The 24,755-nt window shown below is 39.9% G+C and overlaps 2 protein-coding genes and 1 pseudogene across 2 annotated transcripts in view; all 3 read right to left on the bottom strand.

The window, feature by feature from the left end:
* Positions 1-6,808: 6,808 nt before the first annotated feature.
* Positions 6,809-11,323, bottom strand: LOC129096029 (sialic acid synthase-like; annotated as a pseudogene).
* Positions 11,324-12,465: 1,142 nt separating this feature from the next.
* On the bottom strand, positions 12,466-16,014 carry nansa (N-acetylneuraminic acid synthase a). Its single transcript, XM_054604675.1, has 6 exons — positions 15,756-16,014; positions 14,599-14,814; positions 14,418-14,517; positions 13,928-14,082; positions 13,550-13,816; positions 12,466-13,375 (listed from the first exon to the last, which is right to left on the bottom strand). The coding sequence occupies exons 1-6, from the start codon at positions 15,885-15,887 to the stop codon at positions 13,166-13,168; spliced, it is 1,080 nt and encodes a 359-aa protein (XP_054460650.1). The 5' UTR covers positions 15,888-16,014; the 3' UTR covers positions 12,466-13,165.
* Positions 16,015-17,417: 1,403 nt separating this feature from the next.
* Positions 17,418-24,755, bottom strand: part of clta (clathrin, light chain A) — a 9,717-nt gene continuing 2,379 nt past the window's right edge. Inside the window, 2 exon segments of the mRNA XM_054603706.1 lie at positions 17,418-18,550; positions 24,649-24,755. The exon segment at positions 24,649-24,755 is cut by the window's right edge and continues 5 nt beyond it. Of these exon segments, the coding sequence (XP_054459681.1) occupies positions 18,379-18,550; positions 24,649-24,755 (279 nt within the window). The 3' untranslated portion in view covers positions 17,418-18,378.

Below are 24,755 nucleotides of genomic sequence, written 5' to 3'. Positions count from 1 at the left end.
GGAGTTGGTGGAGGCTGAAACAAAGATAAAAGGCAAAAGTATCAGTCTTACATTTGATAAGTGCCATGATATCATGGTATAGAGTCCTACAGAGCGGTAATAGAAAGTGTGCTCATTTCTCAATAACTGTATAGAATGCCAATGCTACAGCCCAAGAGAAAAAACTGTTGGACAGAACTTTAAAACAGTTGGCTGTGTACTCTCCACTATTTCTGAACTATACCACGTCTGCATTCAGGATAAAGGTTTGAAAATTCCAAAGGACTCTTCACACCGATCAAACCCTCTATGCAGACTTCTACCTGCAGGCAAAAGACTACGTGGTATTAGAAGAATATCTTGCTTAACCGGTTCCACTAGACACTGTAGGGGCGTGATCCATTTGTTTTTTTGTTCTGTGTGCTGTCTGACTACAAGGTTTTGAGGTTGAAACAAAGATAAAAGGCAAAATGATCAGTCTTACATTTTAAAAGTGCCATGATATCTTTAGTTGAAAGCCACAATTCTGACCACAGAATAACACTAAATATCCAGTTAAAGAATGACAGGACGACAGCTTTCATTCACTTTTTACTGATATTGAAATCAAATGGACAATGAACACACATGGTCAAGCAACTGCTGGCTAATATCTAGTTCTCTTTAAAACCACAACGGTCTAATTTCAGTGACATAAACGTTTTATATACTGCATATATACACGGATATACACGGATAAGAGGTTTACACGCACACCCAAACTGGTCATATATATTGCAATGACTGGACTTTGTTCAGTTCCTGAATGGAGAGGGGGAGAGGCTTTTCAAAAGGAAATGCATAGATTGGAACACACACAGTTTAAAGTACACAAACTGAATTTGGAGTTTGGTCTTTGAGTTTGGTCCTTAAAAGAAAACAATAAAGAAACATTCTGAGATAATTTTGGATGGGAAACAAAAGGCAAACTATTTAACATCAATCAACCCTTGTGGGTCAGAGAAGGATTTATGACACAGGTTAAGAGAGAAGAGCATCATGGGAATGATATTGTTTGGGTGTTGTGTGAAGCAGGTTGTAGTGTCGCTGTAGGCCCAAACAAACATCAACCCTTCCCTTTTAGAGTCCCAATTCTCTACAGCCCTGCCAGGTGGAGAAAGATGAGGGTAGGACCACTGGCTTTATCCTCCCACTGGGGGGAAAGGAAGGGGGGGCAGGACAGACACAGAAGGGGTGTAAACCCCCTGTGTTCAGAATAGAGATTGTGGTCGTGTAAAAAAACAGGGAGAGCTACTACGAATGGTCACCAACCACCAGGTGGTAGAGAGAGGGGATTGTTTCAAATTCACTGGACTACAATCTCCTCGACCCTGAAGTGGGAAGACAACGTCACGATCATCCAGAAGATTGATCACCAAGGACTATTCTTTTTAAGACAGCTTAGGATATTTGGTGTGTAAAAGGTTGCCATGGTATAGAGTCCTACAGAGCGGTAATAGAAAGTGTGCTCATTTCTCAATAACTGTATAGAATGCCAATGCTACAGCCCAAGAGAAAAAACTGTTGGACAGAACTTTAAAACAGTTGGCTGTGTACTCTCCACTATTTCTGAACTATACCACGTCTGCATTCAGGATAAAGGTTTGAAAATTCCAAAGGACTCTTCACACCCATCAAACCCTCTATGCAGACTTCTACCTGCAGGCAAAAGACTACGTGGTATTAGAAGAATATCTTGCTTAACCGGTTCCACTAGACACTGTAGGGGCGTGATCCATTTGTTTTTTTGGTCTGTGTGCTGTCTGACTACAAGGTTTTGAGGTTGAAACAAAGATAAAAGGCAAAATGATCAGTCTTACATTTTAAAAGTGCCATGATATCTTTAGTTGAAAGCACAATTCTGACAACAGAATAACACTAAATATCCAGTTAAAGAATGACAGGACGACAGCTTTCATTCACTTTTTACGGATATTGAAATCAAATGGACAATGAACACGTATGGTCAAGCAACTGCTGGCTAATATTTAGTTCTGTGTGGCTCTGTAGCAACAAGGCTATAAAGCATTGTACAACAGCACAAAGTATATAATCCTGGGGTCTTAATAATTCTGTGTGGCTGTGTAGCAACAAGGCTGTAAAGGCTGTAAAGCTGTAAAATTTCCCCATAGGACAAATGCGTTTTGTGCGTGGAGAGAGCTTAAAAACACTCAACTTTGGGCCCAGACTGACTCGTCATACTTTAACGTAGAAAAATTATTCAATATATTATATATTTATATATTATATATTTTAAAGTTGCCAGAATTCTCCCAATTTTCACTCTTCAGCCATAACTTTTTGGGTCAAATTGTAGATAAACTTGTCCTAGTCGCAGCCATAACACTATGGAATCCAACAGTCTTACACATTTGACTCCATGTGCCTGAAAGCAACATGAACTCCAACCAACTGCTCCATTAGACTCCATGTTAATTCTGACGACATTTTCTCAAAGAAAGCAGATAGTCCCAGTTTTCTAATCTGCTCTGAAGCTCACATTTTTTAATACAACAAACATAAAATGTACATCTCTGCGCTTGTAAGAGTCTTATCTTTCAGAAGATATCAATATATTGTCAATCGGAATTATGGTTTTACGATTGTAGGTAGGAGTTTGACAGTTAGTTTTGTTCAAAATCAGTGTCTGCTCTCACCTCTCTTAATTAGTCACCCAGGTGCTCCCTCACCATGGCAACCAGTGACACACATGCACTGAAGCATGAGCGCATGTGTGTGTTTGTTACCTATGAATCTCAAAAACAGACATGAGAGGAGAGATAGCTCTTCATTCTCAAGTGATCTCGTGGTCACATTTCAAACACCACAAACATAACAAATATATCAACGCTGGGCAGAGTCTTTTCTCTCTATTGATAATATTATTTTGGCGATTGGACTCAAATCATTTTTTAAATGTATCTTAAATTAACCTCAAATTAAACTCAAACTAACCCTCATGGTCACATTTTAAACATATACAACACACACACACACAAACAAACATAGCTTTAAACATAGCTCCACATTATATTTAATTAAAACCAACCAACTGAAGTCTTGGAGAGGAGATGCAGTGTAGGGATTTTGATGCTAGCATGATGATAGCTTTGGCTAAGCAGGACAAAATGGCTGACATATAAGATTGTTTATTGGGATTTAACTCTGTGAGAAAGGCGGCCTTCATGAACTTGGTAATTTGATTGACAGAGAAAGTGTGTGTGTGTGTGTGTGTGTGTGTGTGTGTGTGTGTGTGTGTGTGTGTGTGTGTGTGTGTGTGTGTGTGTGTGTGTGTGTGTGTGTGTGTGTATGTCTGTGTGTGTGTTTGTGTGCATGAGCGCGTGTGTGTATTTCGCCCCATCATCGAAAGCAGTAGTTTCTATTCAAAATTGAAGTTTACTCTGATTTGATGAACCTTTTATCCAATTAATCTGCCATTGCTGGGGGGAAACGGACAGCACAACGAATCCGATTAGAATCTTCTGATAGGAGAAGTGTGATTTGCTCATTGTTTTATGGCTTTTGTTTAAACACCGTTCTTCAGCTTCTTTTGATCTCTTTGACTTCTCGTCTTAGGTGAGTTGCTTTTGACTCTCATTAACTGAGTATTTAGCTAGCTAGCTAACTACGTGTATAGTTCAGGCTCATAGATTAGTTTTTTTGAGGTTGAACTATACAAAATGGCTGACATTTAAGATTGTTTTGTGTGATTTTACAGAATTTAATGCACTGTGGGTTGATAATGTGCTGCTCGCTGCTTTAATTCATATCTGTTGTGACTGGCTTCTACACACACACACACACACACACACACACGCACACATACACACACACACATACATTAAACATATCAACATAAAATGACATCAACGCGTTCGGCAGAGTCTTTTCTCTCAGTTGATAATATTATTCATGTGATTGGACTTACTTTTTTTTCAAATGAACCTCAAATGTACCTCAAATGAACCACAAACTAACCCTAAATGAACCTCAATGATAAAGCTGTCTCAGAACTGTTAATATATGCAACGTCTTCGGGCAGTAGCAGCCACACAGTCAAAATTTCTTGCAAAATTCTCTAGTCTTCTTATTCTCGTTCTTCCGTACAAAAGTTTGCCGCGTAACTCGTCCCGCAGCGTTGCAAGCACATGCGTCACAAATACATCAAAACGTGCAGCCTGGTCGGGAATCGTGTGCTATGACTTTTCTCAGAGATTCGGCCAGCGGTTTCCATGGGAACCGGGAAAAATGGTGAGAAGTTTCCCCATAGAGATGAATGCATTTTGGGAGTGGAGAGATCTTAAAAACACTCAACTTTGGGCCCAGACTGACTCGTCATTCTTTAACGTAGAAAAATTATTCTAAGTTTATTCGAACTATATTGGGCCAAATGGGCATTTTGATAGCTAGCACAGATTTCATGACATCAGAATTTAAGTTTCAGGAAAAGGTAAGCCTTTTTCAGATTTTATAATGGGTGTGTTGGATGGAATGTTCAGACTAAGAGTGGGTGATGTCATCGCCAGAGAAAGAGGAGCTTCTTCAGGCATCATTTTTTGGGTCAAATTGTAGATAAACTTGTCCTAGTCGCAGCCATAACACTATGGAATCCAACAGACAGACACATTTGACTCCATGTGCCTGAAAGCAAATTGGAAAACAATCAGTGTCTGCTCTCACTTCTCTTAATTAGTCCACCCAGGTGCTCCCTCACCATGGCAACCAGTGACACACGCACAGAAGCACGAGCGCACACACGCTGTGACCTATGAATCTCAAAAACAGACATGAGAGGAGAGATAGCTCTTCATTCTCAAGTGATTTTGTGGTCACATTTCAAACGCCACAAACATAAAAAATATATCATCGCGATGGGCAGAGTCTCTTCTCTATATTGATATTATTTTGGCGATTGGCCTCAAATCATTTTTGAAATGTACCTTAAATTAACCCCAAACTAACCATGGTCACATTTTCAACACATACAACACACACACATACAAATATAGATTTAAACATGGCTCCACATTAGTGTGTGTGTGTGTGTGTGTGTGTGTGTGTGTGTGTGTGTGTGTGTGTGTGTGTGTGTGTGTGTGTGTGTGTGTGTGTGTGTGTGTGTGTGTGTGTGTGTGTGTTGTGTGTGTGTGATTTGCTTGTTGTTTTATGGCTTTTGTTTAAATGCTCTTCAGCTTCTTCTCATCTTAGGTGACTTGCTGTGACTCTCATGAACTGAGTATTTAGCTGTAGCTAACTAAGTGTATAGTTCAGAACCATTTAACATCAATCAACCCTTGTGGGTCAGAGATGGATTTATGACACAGGTTAAAAGAAGAGCATCATGGAAATGATATTGTTTGGGTGTTGTGTGAAGCAGGTTGTAGTGTCGCTGTAGGCCCAAACAAACATCACCCTTCCCTTTTAGTGTCCCAATTCTCTACAGCCCTGCCAGGTGGAGAGATGAGGGTAGGACCACTGGCTATATCCTCCCACTGGGGGGAGGGAATTTCTGGGGGGGCAGGACAGACACAGAAGGGGTGTAAGCCCCCTGTGTTCAGAATAGAGATTGTGGTCGTGTAACAAAAACAGGGAGAGCTACTACGAATGGTCATCAACCACCAGGTGGTAGAGAAATTCAAATTCACTGGACTACAATCTCCTCGACCCTGAAGTGGGAAGACAATTTCACGATCATCCAGAAGATTGATCAACAAGGACTATTCTTTTTAAGACAGCTTAGGATATTTGGTGTGTAAAAGGTTGCCAGAGCGGTAATAGAAAGTGTGCTCATTTCTCAATAACTGTATAGAATGGCAACGCTACAGCCCGAGAGAAAAAACAGTTGGACAGAACTTTATTCTGTGTACTCTCCACTATTTCTGAACTATACCACGATTTCCTCCGATCATTCTACCGGGACACAACTCGAACTTTAGAGGCATTTTGTCAAATGAAAAGTAAAAGAGGAACAACCTCTGAAAATACTTCAGTTATGAAGAGAGAGAAGAGGAAGCGGTGGCTCTGACTTGCATCTGATCGGACCAGTTAATGTTAAACTTTTATATGTGAAATTGTTCAACAAAAAAAATTGCGTGCTACTTATCAGGACACAACAGGATCTGGAGGTTTACACACCACGCCCAGAGTCTGGGCTGTAGGCCCAAACAAACGTCAATCCTTCTCGTTTAGCGTCCCAATTCAGTAGCCTTACACAATGTGTTACAGAAGACCAGGACACCTGCTGTGGATAAGATCAGATAAGATAAGATAAGATGAGATACTCCTTTATTAGTCCTGCAGCGAGGAAATTTATAGGATTTTCAGCAGAATAGGGTAAAGTGCAAACAAGAGACATAGTAAAAAACTGTGTTCAGAATAGAGATTGTGGATACTCCTTTATTAGTCCTGCAGCGAGGAAATTTATAGGATTTTCAGCAGAATTAACCGGTTAACCGGTTGTATAAATAAGCACATGCACTTCCACTTGACACTGTAATGGCGTGATCCATTTGGTTGCTCTGTTGTATGGTTACTGTAGTGTACTTGTGGCAGTTAGTGTTTTGTTCAGTGTGCTGTCTGACTATAAGGTTTTGAGGTTGAGCGCAACAATACAAATTCCGAAGGAACTGGGGTTAATATGGCAATTATCAACTGAATGTTTTGCGCACATAGACAATATCAGTGTATGGTATGTTATTTTACTACACATCTAAAAATAATAAACCTACCATGATAAGGAGAGTACAAAGTGAACGTGGCATGCACAGAGTGATGTAGCAAAGACAAGGGAAACGCCAGGGAGGGAATTTGGGTAGCAATTTATTTGGATCTTTTCAGAACATCAGATCTCAACTGAGTCTCAGTTAACATCCGGCCGGATTTCGTTTCATGACCAAAACAAGTTTAATTTTGCGAGGGGGGCATTTCTTCTTTGTGTTTTGGGAAGTGTCTGGCTCCAGTCTTACTGTGCTTCTCTCAAAGAAGCAGCACAAACACAAACCCTGCCTGATATCATGACCTTACATTAATGATCAGGTACAAGAAGAAAACAATGACTGTTTGGCAAAGGGGCTCTGTGATCTCCTCACTGATGTGTGATGAGCTGACTAGTAGCAGCTTCATGTGTTTAACGTTCCTTTAACCTCTACAGTGCAAAGTATGTTTAGTTAACAGTAACAACTGGCTTTTGTGCCACCTCAGAAAGCACTGCACTAGTATTGACAGCAGGACTGAAACTACTACTGAGCCTCTTTTTAAGATGATGGAGGGTTTATCAAAGATCCTGTTGGCCAAAAAGTTAGTGTATTAAGTTAAGGCGGCTTTTAGACAATAAAAACACTGTGGCAAAGAGTAATATGAGAAAAAGGAGTTAATTGTTTGAACCCCAGCTGTGATACAACAATCTATCAGTTACTGGTCACCCAGGACCTCGATGAAATTCCTGCACCACCAAAGAAAATTACCATTTTCCCCAGAGGAATCAATAACATTTCCTCTCAAATTAAGTGCCTTTTCTACCCATTTATGAACTGCCTGCCATCCTCAGCACTCCCTCTTCTTGCAGTAGTCATTCACCACCTCCGGCAAGATGCTGTCGTCCTCCTCCAGGTCCTCCTTCACGGTCTTACCGACCAGCTGGAAGATGTCCTCGGGAGCTATGCCCATTGGCTCTGCGACCTTCACCGACAACATGTCCTGAGTCAGGACAGTTCCTTTGGGGATCTTGACCTTGGCCACCAAGGACTTACCCAGCTGGAAGGAAAGGAAAAAAGTAGTGACTTTATATTGTTCTCATGGCAAAGAGGTGAAAGAAATTTCAAATATGTTGTCTTAAAAGTCCTCTGTCTTTCTAAACAGTAAAAAAATTATTTTACTATGGCTCAGAGTTTTTGAATATTCTTTTATTGTGGAGAGAGGATATCTCACCTTATCATGGCACGCCTTCTCACAAGGTAACATCTGCTTGACGCCGGTCCCAAACGACCTCTCCACCAGTCGAATGGAACGGATCAGCTCGGCTAGCTCGCTGGGCACCAGAGAGGCTGAGTGGTCATTTCCTTTCCAAGTCTTGTCCAAGGTTACGTGGCGCTCAAGGACCTTTGCACCCAGAGCTACGGCCGCGACTGAAATACTGATCCCAGACTCATGGCCGGAATACCCAATGGGAATATCGGGAAATTCCTTCTGGTACTCCTGTAGTTTACAAGAGGGCAAGGTTTACTACTAAAACTATGAGACGATTGACATCACAGTCAAATTTGTAAATTTGATTTGAAGCTAAAGACAGCTGCCTGTTAGCTTAGCTTAGCATAATAACTTGAAACCAGGGGGTGACAGCTAGCCTGGCTCAGCCTAACAGTACTCAAATCAACCATTCCCCGAAATGTCAAACTATTACTTTAGGTGAGAGGCTCAGGATTTAAACTGATACAAATATGTTTGGGCACTGCTTGAGGTCTTTAAAAATGTTTTTGTTAAAAAAAATGAAATGATGTGCTTCTTTTCTAATATGCATGCTATGTTTTGTATTACACTATATATCAAAGTAATTAAATTAAGTTTATTTTTATGATGGGAGTTACTTAATCTAGAGTTAGAGTTTAGCTTAGCATTAGAGACTGGAAACAGAGGGAAATAGCTAGCCTAGCTCTTTCCATTGGTTATGGAGTTATGGTGCCTACCAGCAACTCTAAATTACATTACATCTTGTTTGTTTAATCCAAATAAAAACTGAATATATTGTGTACAGTACATCGTGGAAGAACATTTATATATAACGATACAAACATTAGTAACCAAAATGTCCTTTCTGGGAAGGCAGTAAATAAGGATATTTCCCTAAATGAACAGACCAGGTTACTAGTGTTATATTTGCTCTCAGAGTTTCAGCAGGCTATGAATATAAATATAGATAATAATATATGAATATTTTGCTATAAATATATTGTTATCATGGTATGGACCCAGTAGTAGAGGTGAGATGCTGCCCCCCATTTCTTTGGAGCAGGTGGCTAAGTATTACACATTGCACCTTTAACCCCATAACAATGTATGAATTCAATATGGCCATCAAAACAGTTTTAATGCCAACTAATGCTAAAAACATTATGTGATATCTTAATGGCCCTAAAGCTAAATATTCATCTGAGGCTATTTGGCAACTCAACTTGGTTAAGATCTTGTCTTTGCACCAATCTTTTGACATAGAAGTAATGCTCTTTTCTCGTCTACTTCTCTCACCGTTAGCACTCTGAGGTTGACATCTTCAGGTTCCAGAGGGTAGGCGCTGGTGCACTGCAGGATGGTAAAGTTTTGGTTGTGCTCCTTCACTGTTTTGTAGACCTGACGCATCGTCTCCATGCTCTGCATACCACTGGACACCACCATGGGCCGTCCTGACGCAGACAGGAGAGCAAAAGCCTGATAAACATTATGTCTCACAATGGACAGAGGTGAAAAATGCAACAATTCTCTTTCCTCTTAATGAGCTCCTGTAGTTAAACAGTCAAGCTTACTTCATTTATTTTACTTCTCCCACTTTTAAACACATTTCTGCTGACACATTCTGCTTCTATTGATCTTTTGTTTTACTGAAAATAGTATTTGTTTATATGTAATAGTTACAAAGTGCACTGATGATTTAAGCAGTTAAATATTCAACATAAATTACATCTGCTAATTGAACTTCATACTTGAAACATTTCCCCCAGATATGAAGGTTCACTCTCACCTTTCTTGGCAGTCTTTTCCAGATAGTGGAAGTTGTTGGCGTCTAATGAGGCCACTTTGAAGAAAGGCACATTAAGCTCATTGAGGAACTCCACTGCCATCTAAAAGACAGAACAAACGTATGGTTAAACTTAAACCTGATTAAAACCATATAAAGCCTTCTTCCAACGTCTCTTTCTTACCTCATCCATCCCCGAGGCCGTGAAGAAGATCCCCACCTCCTCAGCATATTTCTGCAGTTCCCTGTACTGCTCGTGGCTGAACTCCAGGTGGCGCTTGTGATCACCGTAAGTTTTCCCAGGAGTGAACAGAGGTGTACGGGCGCTCCAAGGCTCGCTTGTTGAATTTATGCTCTAATTCACTCTTCTGGAATTTGGCACAATCAGCACCGCAGTCCTGTGAAGGCAGAAATAAGTAAGAAAAGAACATTTACTCTTGTTTGATTTAGTTTTGATAAAGAAAATTCCTTTAGATGTTAACAAAAGCTAATCAACTTAGAACAATGAAGTAACTCAGGAAGTTGTCTCCATTGTCCCTGTAACTGGGACCAAAATACATAGTTATTTTCAGGATATGTCTAGGAAATCAGTAATAATATACACATGCAAACAAAGGCTCTACTGAAGGTTTGCAGGAGTAGCCATAATGAAGCTTTTTGTGAAAAGTTGTGATTTTATTCACTTTAAAGTTTCTCACCCACTGCTGCTTCTTTATGTCAGTGGGGTATTTACACTGAATACACATAAAGCAGGCATGTGCTTTGTCCTCAGTACAGATACAGTTAACTAGTATGGCCACAAACTGCCAGCCGTGAATACACAATGCAAATCTCCATTTAAATATCTGGCAATTTAACATTTTACAATATATAATAATAATAATAATAAGAAGAAGAACTTTATTTATATAGCATCTTTTAAAAACAAGGTTTACAAAGTGCTTCAAGCCAGCAAAACAGTGCAATAGAAGAAACATTAAGAACATTCGTTAGGATAAAACTAAACAAAGAAACAAAATGAAATAACAAGTGACAATCAAATAAACGAACAAAAATAAATATAATAAATAAAATCAAGTGAAATAGGTAAAATATAGTAAACGAATATAAGATAAAATACTAGGACCAAATGAAAATGAAACATTAAAACGACGACATCACATAAAAGCCATTCTGTAAAAATATCTTTTAAGAAATGACTTAAAAGACAAATCAAATCGGCGCATTTTTCTATTGAGGTCTGAATACTTTAGTTTCCGTTTGTATATCCTGGCGTTTGAAGATAAGAACATCAGAGGTATAAGTATTCAGATTCAAAATAAAGCGATAGGTGTCGATTATATTACCTTTGCCATTTTTATCATTTTCTTTGCAATCTCAATGTCTCCCTGGTGATTTTGTCCAATTTCAGCTATGATGAAGCACGGGTGATTTCCTCCGATCATTCTACCGGGACACAACTCGAACTTTAGAGGCATCTTGTCAGAAGTAAAGTAAAAGAGGAACAACTGGTGAAAATACTTCCGTTATGAAGAGAGAGAAGAGTAAGCGGTGGCTCTGACTTGCATCTGATCGGACCAGTTCATGTTAAACTTTTATAGTGAAATTGTTCAACAACAAAAAAAAAAAAAGTATTGCGTGGAACTTATCAGGACACAACAGGATCTGGAGGTTTACACACCACACCCAGAGTCTGGGCTGTAGGCCCAAACAAACGTCAATCCTTCTCGTTTAGCGTCCCAATTCAGTAGCCTTACACAATGTGTTACAGAAGACCAGGACACCTGCTGTGGATAAGATAAGATCAGATAAGATAAGATGAGATACTCCTTTATTAGTCCCACAGCGAGGAAATTTATAGGATTTTCAGCAGAATAGGGTAAAGTGCAAACAAGAGACAGAGTAAAAAAAACTGTGTTCAGAATAGAGATTGTCATTGTGTAAAAAAACAGGGAGAGCTACTACGAATGGTCACCAACCACCAGGTGGTAGAGAGAGGGGATTGTTTCAAATTCACTGGACTACAATCTCCTTGACCCTGAAGTGGGAAGACAATTTCACGATCATCCAGAAGATTGATCAACAAGGACTATTCTTTTTAAGACAGCTTAGGATATTAGGTGTGTAAAAGGTTGCCATGGTATAGAGTCCTACAGAGCGGTAATAGAAAGTGTGCTCGCTTCTCAATAACTGTATAGAATGGCAACGCTACAGCCCGAGAGAAAAAACTGTTGGACAGAACTTTAAAACAGTTGGCTGTGTACTCTCCACTATTTCTGAACTATACCACGTCTGCATTCAGGATAAAGGTTGGGAAATTCCAACGGACTCTTCACACCCATCAAACCCTCTATGCAGACTTCTACCTGCAGACAAAAGACTACGTGGTATTAGAAGAATATCTTGCTTAACCGGTTCCACTAGACACTGTAGGGGCGTGATCCATTTGTTTGCTCTGTTGTATGGTTACGTAGTGTACTTGTGGCAGTTGTTTTTTTGTTCAGTGTGCTGTCTGGTTATGAGGTTGAGCACAACAATACAAATTAAGAAGGAAATGGGGTTAATATGGCAATTAACAACTGAATATCAGTGTATGGTATGTTATTTTACAAAAACTAACTACACATCTAAAAATAATAAACCTACCATGATAAGGAGAGTACAAAGTGAACGTGGCATGCACAGAGTGATGTAGCAAAGACAAGGGAAACGCCAGGGAGGGAATTTGGGTAGCAATTTATTTGGATCTTTTCAGAACATCAGATCTCAACTGAGTCTCCACAGGATTTGTACATGTTCAGTTAACATCCGGCCGGATTTCGTTTCATGACCAAAACAAGTTTCATTTTGCGAGGGGGGGCATTTCTTCTTTGTGTTTTGGGAAGCGTCTGGCTCCAGTCTTACTGTGCTTCTCTCAAAGAAGCAGCACAAAAACAAACCCTGCCTGATATCATGACCTTACATTAATGATCAGGTACAAGAAGAAAACAATGACTGTTTGGCAAAGGGGCTCTGTGATTTCCTCACTGATGTGTGATGAGCTGACCAGTAGCAGCTTCATGTGTTTAACGTTCCTTTAACCTCTACAGTGCAAAGTATGTTTAGTTAACAGTAACAACTGGCTTTTGTGCCACCTCAGAAAGCACTGCACTAGTATTGACAGCAGGACTGAAACTACTAGCCTTTTTAAAGAGGCTCTTTTCTGGACAATAAAAACACTTTGGCAAAGAGTAATATGAGAAAAAGGAGTTAATTGTTTGAACCCCAGCTGTGATACATTGAAACTATCAGTTACTGGTCGCCCAGGACCTCGATGAAATTCCTGCACCACCAAACAAAATTACCATTTTCCCCAGAGGAATCAATAACATTTCCTCTCAAATTAAGTGCCTTTTCTACCCATTTATAAACTGCCTGCCATCCTCAGCACTTCCTCTTCTTGCAGTAGTCATCCACCACCTCCGGCAAGATGCTGTCGTCCTCCTCCAGGTCCTCCTTCACGGTCTTACCGACCAGCTGGAAGATGTCCTCGGGAGCTATGCCCATTGGCTCTGCGACCTTCACCGACAACATGTCCTGAGTCAGGACAGTTCCTTTGGGGATCTTGATCTTGGCCACCAAGGACTTACCCAGCTGGAAGGAAAGGAAAAAAGTAGTGACTTTATTATTGTTCTCATGGCAAAGAGGTGAAAGAAATTTCAAATATGTTGTCTTAAAAGTCCTCTGTCTTTCTAAACGGTAACATTTTATTTTACTATGGCTCAGAGTTTTTGAATATTCTTTTATTGTGGAGAGAGGATATCTCACCTTATCATGGCACGCCTTCTCACAAGGTAACATCTGCTTGACGCCGGTCCCAAACGACCTCTCCACCAGTCGAATGGAACGGACCAGCTCGGCTAGCTCGCTGGGCACCAGAGAGGCTGAGTGGTCACTTCCTTTCCAAGTCTTGTCCAAGGTTACGTGGCGCTCGATGACCTTTGCACCCAGAGCTACGGCCGCGACTGAAATACTGATCCCAGACTCATGGCCGGAATACCCAATGGGAATATCGGGAAATTCCTTCTGGTACTCCTGTAGTTTACAAGTGGGTGAGTGTTACTACTAAAACTATGACAACTCAACTTGGTTAAGATCTTGTCTTTGCACCAATCTTTTGACATAGAAGTAATGCTCTTTTCTCACCGTTAGCACTCTGAGGTTGACATCTTCAGGTTCCAGAGGGTAGGCGCTGGTGCACTGCAGGATGGTAAAGTTTTGGTTGTGCTCCTTCACTGTTTTGTAGACCTGACGCATCGTCTCCATGCTCTGCATACCACTGGACACCACCATGGGCCGTCCTGACGCAGACAGGAGAGCAAAAGCCTGATAAACATTATGTCTCACAATGGACAGAGGTGAAAAATGCAACAATTCTCTTTCCTCTTAATGAGCTCCTGTAGTTAAACAGTCAAGCTTACTTCATTTATTTTACTTCTCCCACTTTTAAACACATTTCTGCTGACACATTCTGCTTCTATTGATCTTTTGTTTTACTGAAAATAGTATTTGTTTATATGTAATAGTTACAAAGTGCACTGATGATTTAAGCAGTTAAATATTCAACATAAATTACATCTGCTAATTGAACTTCATACTTGAAACATTTCCCCCAGATATGAAGGTTCACTCTCACCTTTCTTGGCAGTCTTTTCCAGATAGGGGAAGTTGTTGGTGTCTCCTGAGCCCACTTTGAAGAAAGGCACATTAAGCTCATGGAGGAACTCCACTGCCATCTAAAAGACAGAACAAACGTATGGTTAAACTTAAACCTGATTAAAACCATATAAAGCCTTCTTCCAACATCTCTTTCTTACCTCATCCATCCCCGAGGCCGTGAAGAAGATCCCCACCTCCTCAGCATATTTCTGCAGTTCCCTGTACTGCTCGTGGCTGAACTCCAGATGGTGCTTGTGATCACCGTAAGTTTTCCCCCAGGAGTGAACAGAGGTGTACGGGCGCGCCAAGGCTCGCTTGTTGAATTTATGCTCCAATTCACTCTTCTGGAATTTGGCACAATCAGCACCGCAGTCCTGTGAAGGCAGAAATAAGTGAGTCAACTAAGAGGGGAAGCTTGGGAAAGAAAATGAATAGTAATGATTGATTTTAGGTGTCCTACAGATTGTTCTAAAAACACTTTAAAGTCAGTAAGGTTCCTGGAGAGGACTATTTGGACTACACATGTTATTCATTATTTTCAATAAAGTTCATTTTAATAATCAAATAAGAACGGAAAACATTTACTCCTGTTTGATATAGTTCTTCTAAAGAAGATTCCTTTAGATATAAACAAAAGCAGAAAGTTGTCTCCATTTTCCCTGTAACTGGGACCAAAATACATAGTTATTTTCAGGATATGTCTAGGAAATCAGTAATAATATACACATGCAAACAAAGGCTCTACTGAAGGTTTGCAGGAGTAGCCATAATGAAGCTTTTTGTGAAAAGTTGGGATTTTATTCACTTTAAAGTTTCTCACCCACTGCTGCTTCTTTATGTCAGTGGGGTATTTACACTGAATACACATAAAGCAGGCATGTGCTTTGTCCTCAGTACAGATACAGTAAACTAGTATGGCCACGAACTGCCAGCCGTGAATACACAATGCAAATCTCCATTTAAATATCTGGCAATTTAACATTTTACAATATGGCATTACAATGCATACTGTTAACATGTATGAAAGATGTGCTCTCAATTGTGAGAAAAAATATTTGTAGTGTGATGGCAAAAGATAACAGCCAATAGGATGTGCTGTAATTGACATGTGTCAATAAAGGTTTGTCAAGAGAGAAGTGACGCCCCACTGTGTTTTACTGCTCTGCAATCATACTAGTACACGTAGACCAAACATCCTCTGCTACCACATCCCTCTGTACAAACATCCTCTCCCACCGGCACAGCCCGTGTGATCCGTCATCACTTTTGAATCTTAATAACTATTCATTCAAGCTACACGTTTCGATTTTAATACCTTTGCCATTTTGATCATTTTCTTGGCAATCTCAATGTCTCCCTGGTGATTTTGTCCAATTTCAGCTATGATGAAGCACGGGTGATTTCCTCCGATCATTCTACCGGGACACAACTCGAACTTTAGAGGCATTTTGTCAGATGAAAAGTAAACGAGGAACAACCGGTGAAAATACTTCAGTTATGAAGAGAGAGAAGAGGAAGCGGTGCCTCTGATTTGCATCTGATCGGACCAGTTTACGTGCTGCACATCCAGGATGTGAGAGGACTTCCGGGTTGTATTTGTACGCATGCGCCGGATTTCCTTTACAAAATAAGAGCTCGAAAAGCGTTTCCTATGAATGTGCTTGGACACTGTGTGACTGTCACACCAGCACCGCCCATTATGCATAAGCAAATTTAATGGAAATTAACTAAACGAAAAAAATTGAATTGATGATAAGATTAGATAAAATAAGATAATCCTTTATTAGTCCCGCAGTGGGGAAATGTACAGGATTACAGCAGCATAGAGGTAGTGCAATCAAGGTACATAGTAAAAAGTATTTTAAATCAGTAAATCACAATAAAAATAAAAATCCACAATAACTAAAAAATATATTATATATACAGACAGAATAATTATAGTATTGCACAGATTTTTTTGGTGTTTTGTTTTGTGGTCTACTGGGATGGCAGACAGAGCTGGTTGTGCAGCCTGACAGCAGCAGGAATGAAGAATTGCGGTACCTCTCCTTCACACACCGGGGGTGAAGCAGCCGGTGGCTGAAGGAGCTGCACAGAGCTGCCAGGGTGTCCCACATGGGGTGGGAGAGGTTGTCCATCAGGGATGATAGCTTGGCCATCATCCTCCTGTCTCCCACCACCTCCACTGCATCGAGTGGACACCCCAGCTGACTGCTGGCCTTCCTGACAAGTTTATTGAGTCTCTGGGTTTTGGGGTACAGACTAAAAACACAGTTTAATAAAATTAGTTCTATGTGCTGGGAAAAGTTGGCAGGTGCAGATCTTTTCAAATAGATCTGATGATGTTCATAACACATATGAGAAATGTTTCCATTGCCTGAGGACATTTTAGAAGCCTTACCTAGTGCATGTCTCAAATAGATAAGACCTGAGGCACATAGAAGACTGCATGTGTTTTTATATCCCACATTAGACGGTTGTCAAATAACAGGGTGTGGAGCATAACACAACACATCCAGGCCTGTTTCTTCTGTGTAGTTTGACAATTTATAACCACACTTCTTTCTCTTCTGACGCGAGCACTATTTGTAAAAGGTGCGAATTTTGTGCGTTAAGTTACAAGTTCCTTCCTGCAGAGTTGGGTGATAATTCTCTGTGGGTTCGTCACTACAAGCGGCCTCTTTTATATCACACAATCATGACCCACGGTTAATAACAAATATTAATAAAAATAGCATTAACAGCAGCTATAAATTCAATTTATCATATTATTAATGGCAAATTGGGCAATAATGAGAAGAGTGCATTGAGCAAGCTAATAACCCAGATACTGGAGTTGGTGGAGGCTGAAACAAAGATAAAAGGCAAAAGTATCAGTCTTACATTTGATAAGTGCCATGATATCTTCAGTTGAAAGCCACAATTCTGACCACAGAATAACACTAAATATCCAGTTAAAGAATGACAGGACGACAGCTTTCATTCACTTTTTACTGATATTGAAATCAAATGGACAATGAACACGCATGGTCAAGCAACTGCTGGCTAATATCTAGTTCTCTTTAAAACCACAACGGTCTAATTTCAGTGACATAAACGTTTTATATACTGTATATATATTGCCTTCTGTATATGTACATAGGTACACGCATAAGAGTACATACACACACTGTTGAGGTTTACACGCACACACAAACTGGTCATATTTATTGTAATGACTGGACTTTGTTCAGTTCCTGAATGGAGAGGGGGAGAGGCTTTTCAAAAGGAAATGCATAGATTGGAACACATTTTGACAAAAGCAGGCTCTACACGCACAGTTCAAAGTACACAAACTGAATTTGGAGTTTTGTCTTTGAGTTTGGTCCTTAAAAGAAAACAATAAAGAAACATTCTGAGATAATTTTGGATGGGAAACAAAAGGCAAACCATTTAACATCAATCAACCCTTGTGGGTCAGAGAAGGAGTAGAGCATCATGGGAATGATATTGTTTGAGTGTTGTGTGAAGCAGGTTGTAGTGTAGCTGTAGGCCCAAATAAACATCAACCCTTCCCTTTTAGTGTCCCAAACCACCAGCCTTACACAATGTGTTACACAAGACCAGGACACCTGGTGTGGATCTAACAGGCCTTGATCTCAGTATGTTAAACAACGAGCAAGAGGAATTACAAGTTCTTGACAGCTGAAAACCTTTAGGGGGGGGAAATGGTGAGCTGGTGCTTCAAGGCTAATCTCTACAGCCCTGCCAGGTGGAGAGAGATGAGGGTAGGACCACTGGCTATATCCTCCCACTGGGGGGTAGGGGACAGGGGCAGGACAGACACAGGGGTGTAAACCCTCTGTGTTCAGAATACAGATTGTGGTCGTTGGGTTGGTTGTTGTGTGTGGTGACAGGCGATGATATGGAATGATGCCACCCCGAGCAGTCTTGGCCGCCTAGCGAACTAGCGGGGACTGCTTCAGGGAGATGAGGACGGAGCGCATGCGGGACACGTCTTTGGCCTGCTTGCTGGACTTGGGGTTGAAGTCACAGAGCCGAGCCACCCGCTCCCACTCCGTGCCCGGGTTGTTCTCATCCAGATCTGAAATCATTGCCTCCTCAGCCGCCCTATAAGAAACAGGGGAGAGGAGAAGAAAAGGACATGGAGTAGAAAACGATCAGTGGGGGAAGAAGTAAGACACACCAAAGTACACATACAGCTCCAAAGAAGTCCTCTGCTGATCACCAACACACACACACAAGTTCAGGTGAAAAACTGAGTCTTTCCTCTGATCTAGTCTAGTTAATCTACGACTAAATTTGTCAGAAATTTTCAATCAAACTCAACATTTCAGTCTGACATGAAGATTTGAGAAAAGTCCTCATATATGTTGAGCATAAATCTCTACAATCTCTTTTTATGGCTTGGTGGGACTTTGGTGGTTCAGCAGAGTCTACCTCAGAGCAGGACAGTCCAATCAACACACAGACATGGACATCCATCTGTCTTTAGGCCCATAAAGAGCAACAAGCTACAACTGGTTCATTACCTGTGGCATGCCCCCAACTCTGTTTACACATTACAGTAGAGTCACCTTCATATGTGACTCTCCACAACAGTTACATGGAAGTCAGGTACATATAACACACTGATGAGAAATCCAAAGAAAACAAACAAACCAAAGCTAAACAAAGTAATCAAAGTAAGGTTCTGACAAGCATCTTTGGTTGGTTAAAAATGCAGTTCTGAACAGAACTGGGGGAGGGGAGTTTACCCGCACCCTTACACTTCAACTTGCCCAGTTGTTGCATATTAACAATGTTCGCTTTCCTCAGCAAGACCCAAGTATAGGAATGAAACGCTCATCCGTACACTTGACCTTGATTAAAAAGGAACAATAAATGCAAGTCATTTTTTTTTAACCAAGCGCCAAAAGAGCCGTAAGCACTGCTGGGCCTTGGCCATGCATTGCAATGCACCGCAGCTGAAAAAGCAGGCTATTTGGAGGTGTGGCAGAGAATGCGTTTATTTTGATTGCATGTGTCGTAATTGTCGAACAGATCAATTACTGTAAGTTTGGTGTTTTTAAACCATCTATTAAACCAAAAAAAAAGGAAAGAAAAGGTATTTACACTAGAGGACTTACCACAGCACTTGAACTTAAAACACAAAAGTAAAAAACAGAAGAAAAGACCCAACTTAAATCTGAAAATGGATCAGTGCCACTATCGCAAGACATTTTGAGATGCAAGCCACAGATTATGGCTAAACAAATGTACAGTAAGCCCTCATCACACCCAACCCACAAACAAAGCAATAATTCCACTGCCGTAAATCTTTTCTACCTACAAAGGATTACTTTCTATTTCCCACCCAACCTGCAAACACAAACTCAGCTACTACCTACAACACAGTACACAAAGCAAAATGGGGATGAGAAGCCAATGAACATTCACCGTCACAATAAAACTACAAATACACAGAAGGGACTAGAAGGACCACGACATCACAGAAGGGACATTTTAACAAACCTCTATCTAGGCAGTGGATCTAACTGTCGGGATGGTAAACTGCGTATCTGAGCAACATATAATTAGCTAACATACACACAGCACTACATTGATCCCCTTTCAAAAATATAAAGTATTTGGAGGTTCTGGGGTTTCATTGTTTTACTTAACTGGTCTAGGCGGTAGCAAGGATGGTTAATGTGTGTGCTTTAAGGTGCATAGGAAAAGAAAACAAGGAGAAACAGTTTCACAAGTCAGAATTTAGAAGAGATAGAGAGAGGGGGGATGAAATGATGAAACAAAAATTAGCTTAATGCAGATGTTGAAAGCCAGCATGCAGAAGCAACCATTTTTTAAATATAGTCTTTTTCTTCAACATTGTTCAAAATTCTTATGATGTGCAGCCTTTGGTTTGTTGAGTGGCAAAATACATTTTTGCTTCATGCCATATTTCAGTCAGTAACACCCACAGAAGGACATTATGGCCTGGGGGTCTCATTTATAAAACTGTGTCGATTTAAGAACTAATGTTCAAAAGCTATTGAACCAATTATCACCCCATTTGCAGCTGCCACTCCCTCCAAATCAAAGTTTAGATGCATTCATTCTCATTCAATTATTTTATTCCCACTCATATTTGTGTGGGAAGTTCTAAATCACATCACACAAGCCTGTTAGTTCCTACTGAATGTATATAAATGAGGTCCCTGGAGTCTCCCTCACAGTCTCACACTAACAAGATGAAGGAGCAGAAGGAAGTGGTGTGATTTAGTACACATATTTAGGTAATGATAGACTGCATAAACTTCATTGAGGTGTGCACTTAAAAAAAAAAAGTAGTAGTGAAAAGCACAATAAAATACCTCTTTTCCTAATCACGGTACAAACTCATTATACCGCGGGCATTAAAAACATGACCAGGTTTACTCATTCAAAAATACAATTGAAATGTAAGGCCAATTTTAGAAAAGGAGAAGAGCTCAACGTGCAAGCTAATGAAATTACAACCAAAACAAAGATTTTTACCAGACAAAATGTTAAACCATTTCTCACCAAATATAATAGCTTTCAGCCATGTACTAAAAAAAAAAAAAAAAAAAAAAAAAAAAAAAAAAAAAAAAAAAAAAAAAAAAAAAAAAAAAAAAAAAAAGACAGTTTAACACTAAGACAGGTTTGGTCTCTCCTTGAACCTGAAAACCAAAGCTGATGAATAATAATAATAATAATAATAATAATAATAATAATAATAATAATAGCGTGCACACCACAATGCAGCCTAATGGCTGCTCAATAGTAATTTCATTGCAAAAACCAAAGGCTGCACAGCTCAGACTATTGGACAGCTAGCTGTGCAGATTAGCATGTCATCGTGTCGGACAGCAGTAGCTAGAGAGCAGCTAACATTCTGAAGCATGAACACACAGTTCAGTTTGAAGCAGTTGTGTAACCATGATATGACCAATGGTGTTTTCAATAAAGTCTCTGCTGCGCAATTTATTCAGCTCCATAAAGAAGAGGAAAGAGGGGTAGTGAGTGCTGGACCAAATGTCATGAATCAGGATATCTGCAGGTTTAAGAAACACAAATTCTGAACTGTTCAATGCTACCTGGAAATGAACTGAGGAACCAAAATGATACTAAAACAAAAATGTATTTCTGCAGAGGCAATGTCCCTAAACCATTAATGATCTTTCTGAAGCCTATTCAAATATTACAAAAATATTCTCAAAGGCAAAACAAGATATCACCTGGAGTTTCTGAAGCCTGCAGATAATCCTACAATTAAACTCCAAAGGAAAGGAACACAACTATCCTATTCTGTATGTAGCCCTCGTCTTTACATAACCCAGTGGCTAGGGCTGGGAATATGGGAAGTTAGGGTGAATACTTAGGAAGTTTGACTTGTAGAGATTCAGAGGAAGGAACCATCACCAAGGACAATGCCAACTCTGCACATTGTTCAGTGAAATAATATCTTATTTATAAAAAAAAACATCCAAGATTTAAAAAAAAAAGCAAAGTTTAGGTGAAGAAAGAAACACCCAAGTCTGATTATTTAAACACAATTGCTTCAAACAATTATATACATTTCCTACTCCTGAATAATATATTTTGAAGGTTAATTTGGTGAAAGAATTAAAAAGGTGTAAAACAAAAACCCTTTCTGTGAGACTTAATACAATTAATGTAAGGAAGTGTTAAATATTGGAAATTCATGTCATGTTTTTGCTAAATGGTTTGCTGAAATGAAGAAGGAAAAGAGTATGGAAGTGAAAAACTGATGAGGTACAGTGATGAAATAATAAATTTGATTTCATGGATATGACCGAGGAGCGTGGCAGTGTGCGTGTAGTGGCATGCAGTCATTTTCACTCACAAATGACATGCAGACATATGGGGGGGAAATGATTACTGTGGTTTACATTTGACAAAGAAAGTAAAAAGCTAGATGAAGCATGTAACACTTCCAAATCAAAGTAGTTAAATATAAAAAAAAAAAACTAAAGATGGAACTTAAAAATGGCAACACAAGGGGAGTAACTACTGCCTTAACTAGTAATGAGATGATTACAAGGATTGGATGCTCTGAGTTGATGACAATCGAGGGGGAAAAAAAGCAAAAAACATGAAAAGGGAGGATGTTAGTTGGAGCAACATACACATAACCAATGAGCTCAGAGAAGGGCTGCTTGTAGAAGTCTTCATCCAGGACCCTGGACAAATATCCGCCCAAACGACAGAGCAGCAAGAAGGCAGGAGAGAAGAGAGACAGCGATAAAAGAGAGAAGAGGATGGAAACAACAAGCATTATAGGTTACCACACAACAATACGCTAAGGCATATCATCCAAGGCTCAGGCTTTTGGAAAGGCTTCTAAATCACTGTGTCAGGTGGTTTCCTAGGCTCAGAGAGGCTCAGAGAGGCTCTTAGCTGATTGTGTCCAACCTCCCTGTATCTATAATTATGATACCATCGACGGGTGATACCAAAAATATTTACTAATTACAATTTCTCTTATGTGAGGATTAATTTGCTTACCTTTAGTTTACATTAATTAAATATTTCTGGCTTTTGGGGGGGGGGATAAATTAGAGGGATCGGAATCTGCCTTTTCTATAAATTTTACTGTATAAACCAAGTGATTAATTGATTAGTTTGGAAAAGAAGAAATGGATTAATCATGAAAATAAGTGTTAGTTGCAGTCCTAACGCACGTATGTCAGTTATTCATTTTTACCAGACAAAGACCATCCATGTGAAACAATTGTCTATGAGTAACACTTTTCCACCAAACCCAGACTGGGTTGCTAGATGAGTAGGGAGTCCTGGCTGCAGGTAGTTTATTATTAATAGGGCAGCAGGGCTACATTACAGTGTAGGAGAAACTGAGAAAGAAACTTTGCCAATTCAACTATGCAAAATGACGAGTTACTAAACCAGTCTACATAGTTATTTGTCTTTTCATGTGCTCAAAGTAATTCCTAGTTACTTCTCTTAGTCTACTCTGCTACGCTGAATTACAAGGAAACAAACCCACAGTGAGTTAAAAGAGCCCTTTGGATTTTCTCTCACACTTCAGTCAAACAGTTATGACCATGTGACGTAAATCCAAGATAATACTATAAACATGATACAATAATTCCTTTAAGCATCCCTGACTAAAGCCTATGTACTGTAAGATCTTACTTTAGCTGTTAATTAACTTTAGCCTAACCATAAGCAGAAGTCTAAAGACTTTGAACCTAAAATGTTTAGTAGTAAAGAGTGCTGAGCTGGGAAACAATATAACTGAAACTCTATGTTTATGAGGAGACACACACCATCACACAGAAGTATTTGTTGCAAGACTACTGGAGAGTGTGTGTGTCAAAGCATGAGCTACGATACTAGCATATCGTCATGTTCTTGGCTTGTTTACTGTAGCGTCTCAGGTTGCCCCCCAAAGAAATAGGCTTGACTTCACATTATTGTCCACGAGTAGAGCTACTGACTTTATTGTTTGGGCTAGCGAAGGATAGGAACATTGACTTGTTGGCACAGCACCACAATGTTTTTCTGGAACCCCAAGGCCAAGGTGGACCCATTTCTTCTCCTGCTGGAGACCCAACACACTGAGTCAAACCTTAGTATTCAGTTATAAGCTCATCTGTGACTGATTCCGAGTCTGCTGCAACTACTTAAGAACTGTAAGCACCCTTTTTAAGTATACAAACTTGTTGGAGACCCTCCAGATAATCATCTTGTCTTTTATTTTGTCCAGACACAGATGTGATACCCGGAGCCTTCCTCGTAGCACTTATTGCACTCGTATTAGTTGCTGCACTTACTGTATTCGTATCAGTTCGCTGCACTTATTGAATTTGTATTTGTTTACTGCACTTATCCTATTCGTAGTAGTTTGTAGCACTTACTATATTCGGATTAGTCTGTTGCAATTATTGTTTTCGTAGTAATCTGCCTCTGCACTATACTTTTGCTCTGGTTTATGCTTTTAGATGCTTGTTTAAGAAAGGAGATGCACTTATGACTTCTGGTGACTAGTAGTTCTCTTGAATACCTATGTTGAATACACTTCCTGTAAGTCGCTTTGGATAAAAGCGTCTGCTAAATGACTGTAATGTAATGTACTGTAATGTGACTGTGTTCTTAAGCATGGTAATATCTGCCCTCCCTCATTTCCATTGTTCCTTGTTTCCCCTTTATGAAGCCAGTACCTGTTATTGGTTTTGGTTTTCTCCAGCTGCTCGTTCTGCCTGGCGTGCCACTCTTCCAGCTCTACCTTGGCTTTCTCCTTCCACTCTGACTCCTGCTGCCGAGAGTT

The sequence above is a fragment of the Anoplopoma fimbria genome, chromosome 9, assembly GCF_027596085.1.
Source record: "Anoplopoma fimbria isolate UVic2021 breed Golden Eagle Sablefish chromosome 9, Afim_UVic_2022, whole genome shotgun sequence".
In the NCBI taxonomy this organism is placed as follows: domain Eukaryota; kingdom Metazoa; phylum Chordata; class Actinopteri; order Perciformes; family Anoplopomatidae; genus Anoplopoma; species Anoplopoma fimbria.
Note: the sequence above shows the minus strand (reverse complement) of the source record. Positions and strands in the feature narration are given on the sequence as shown.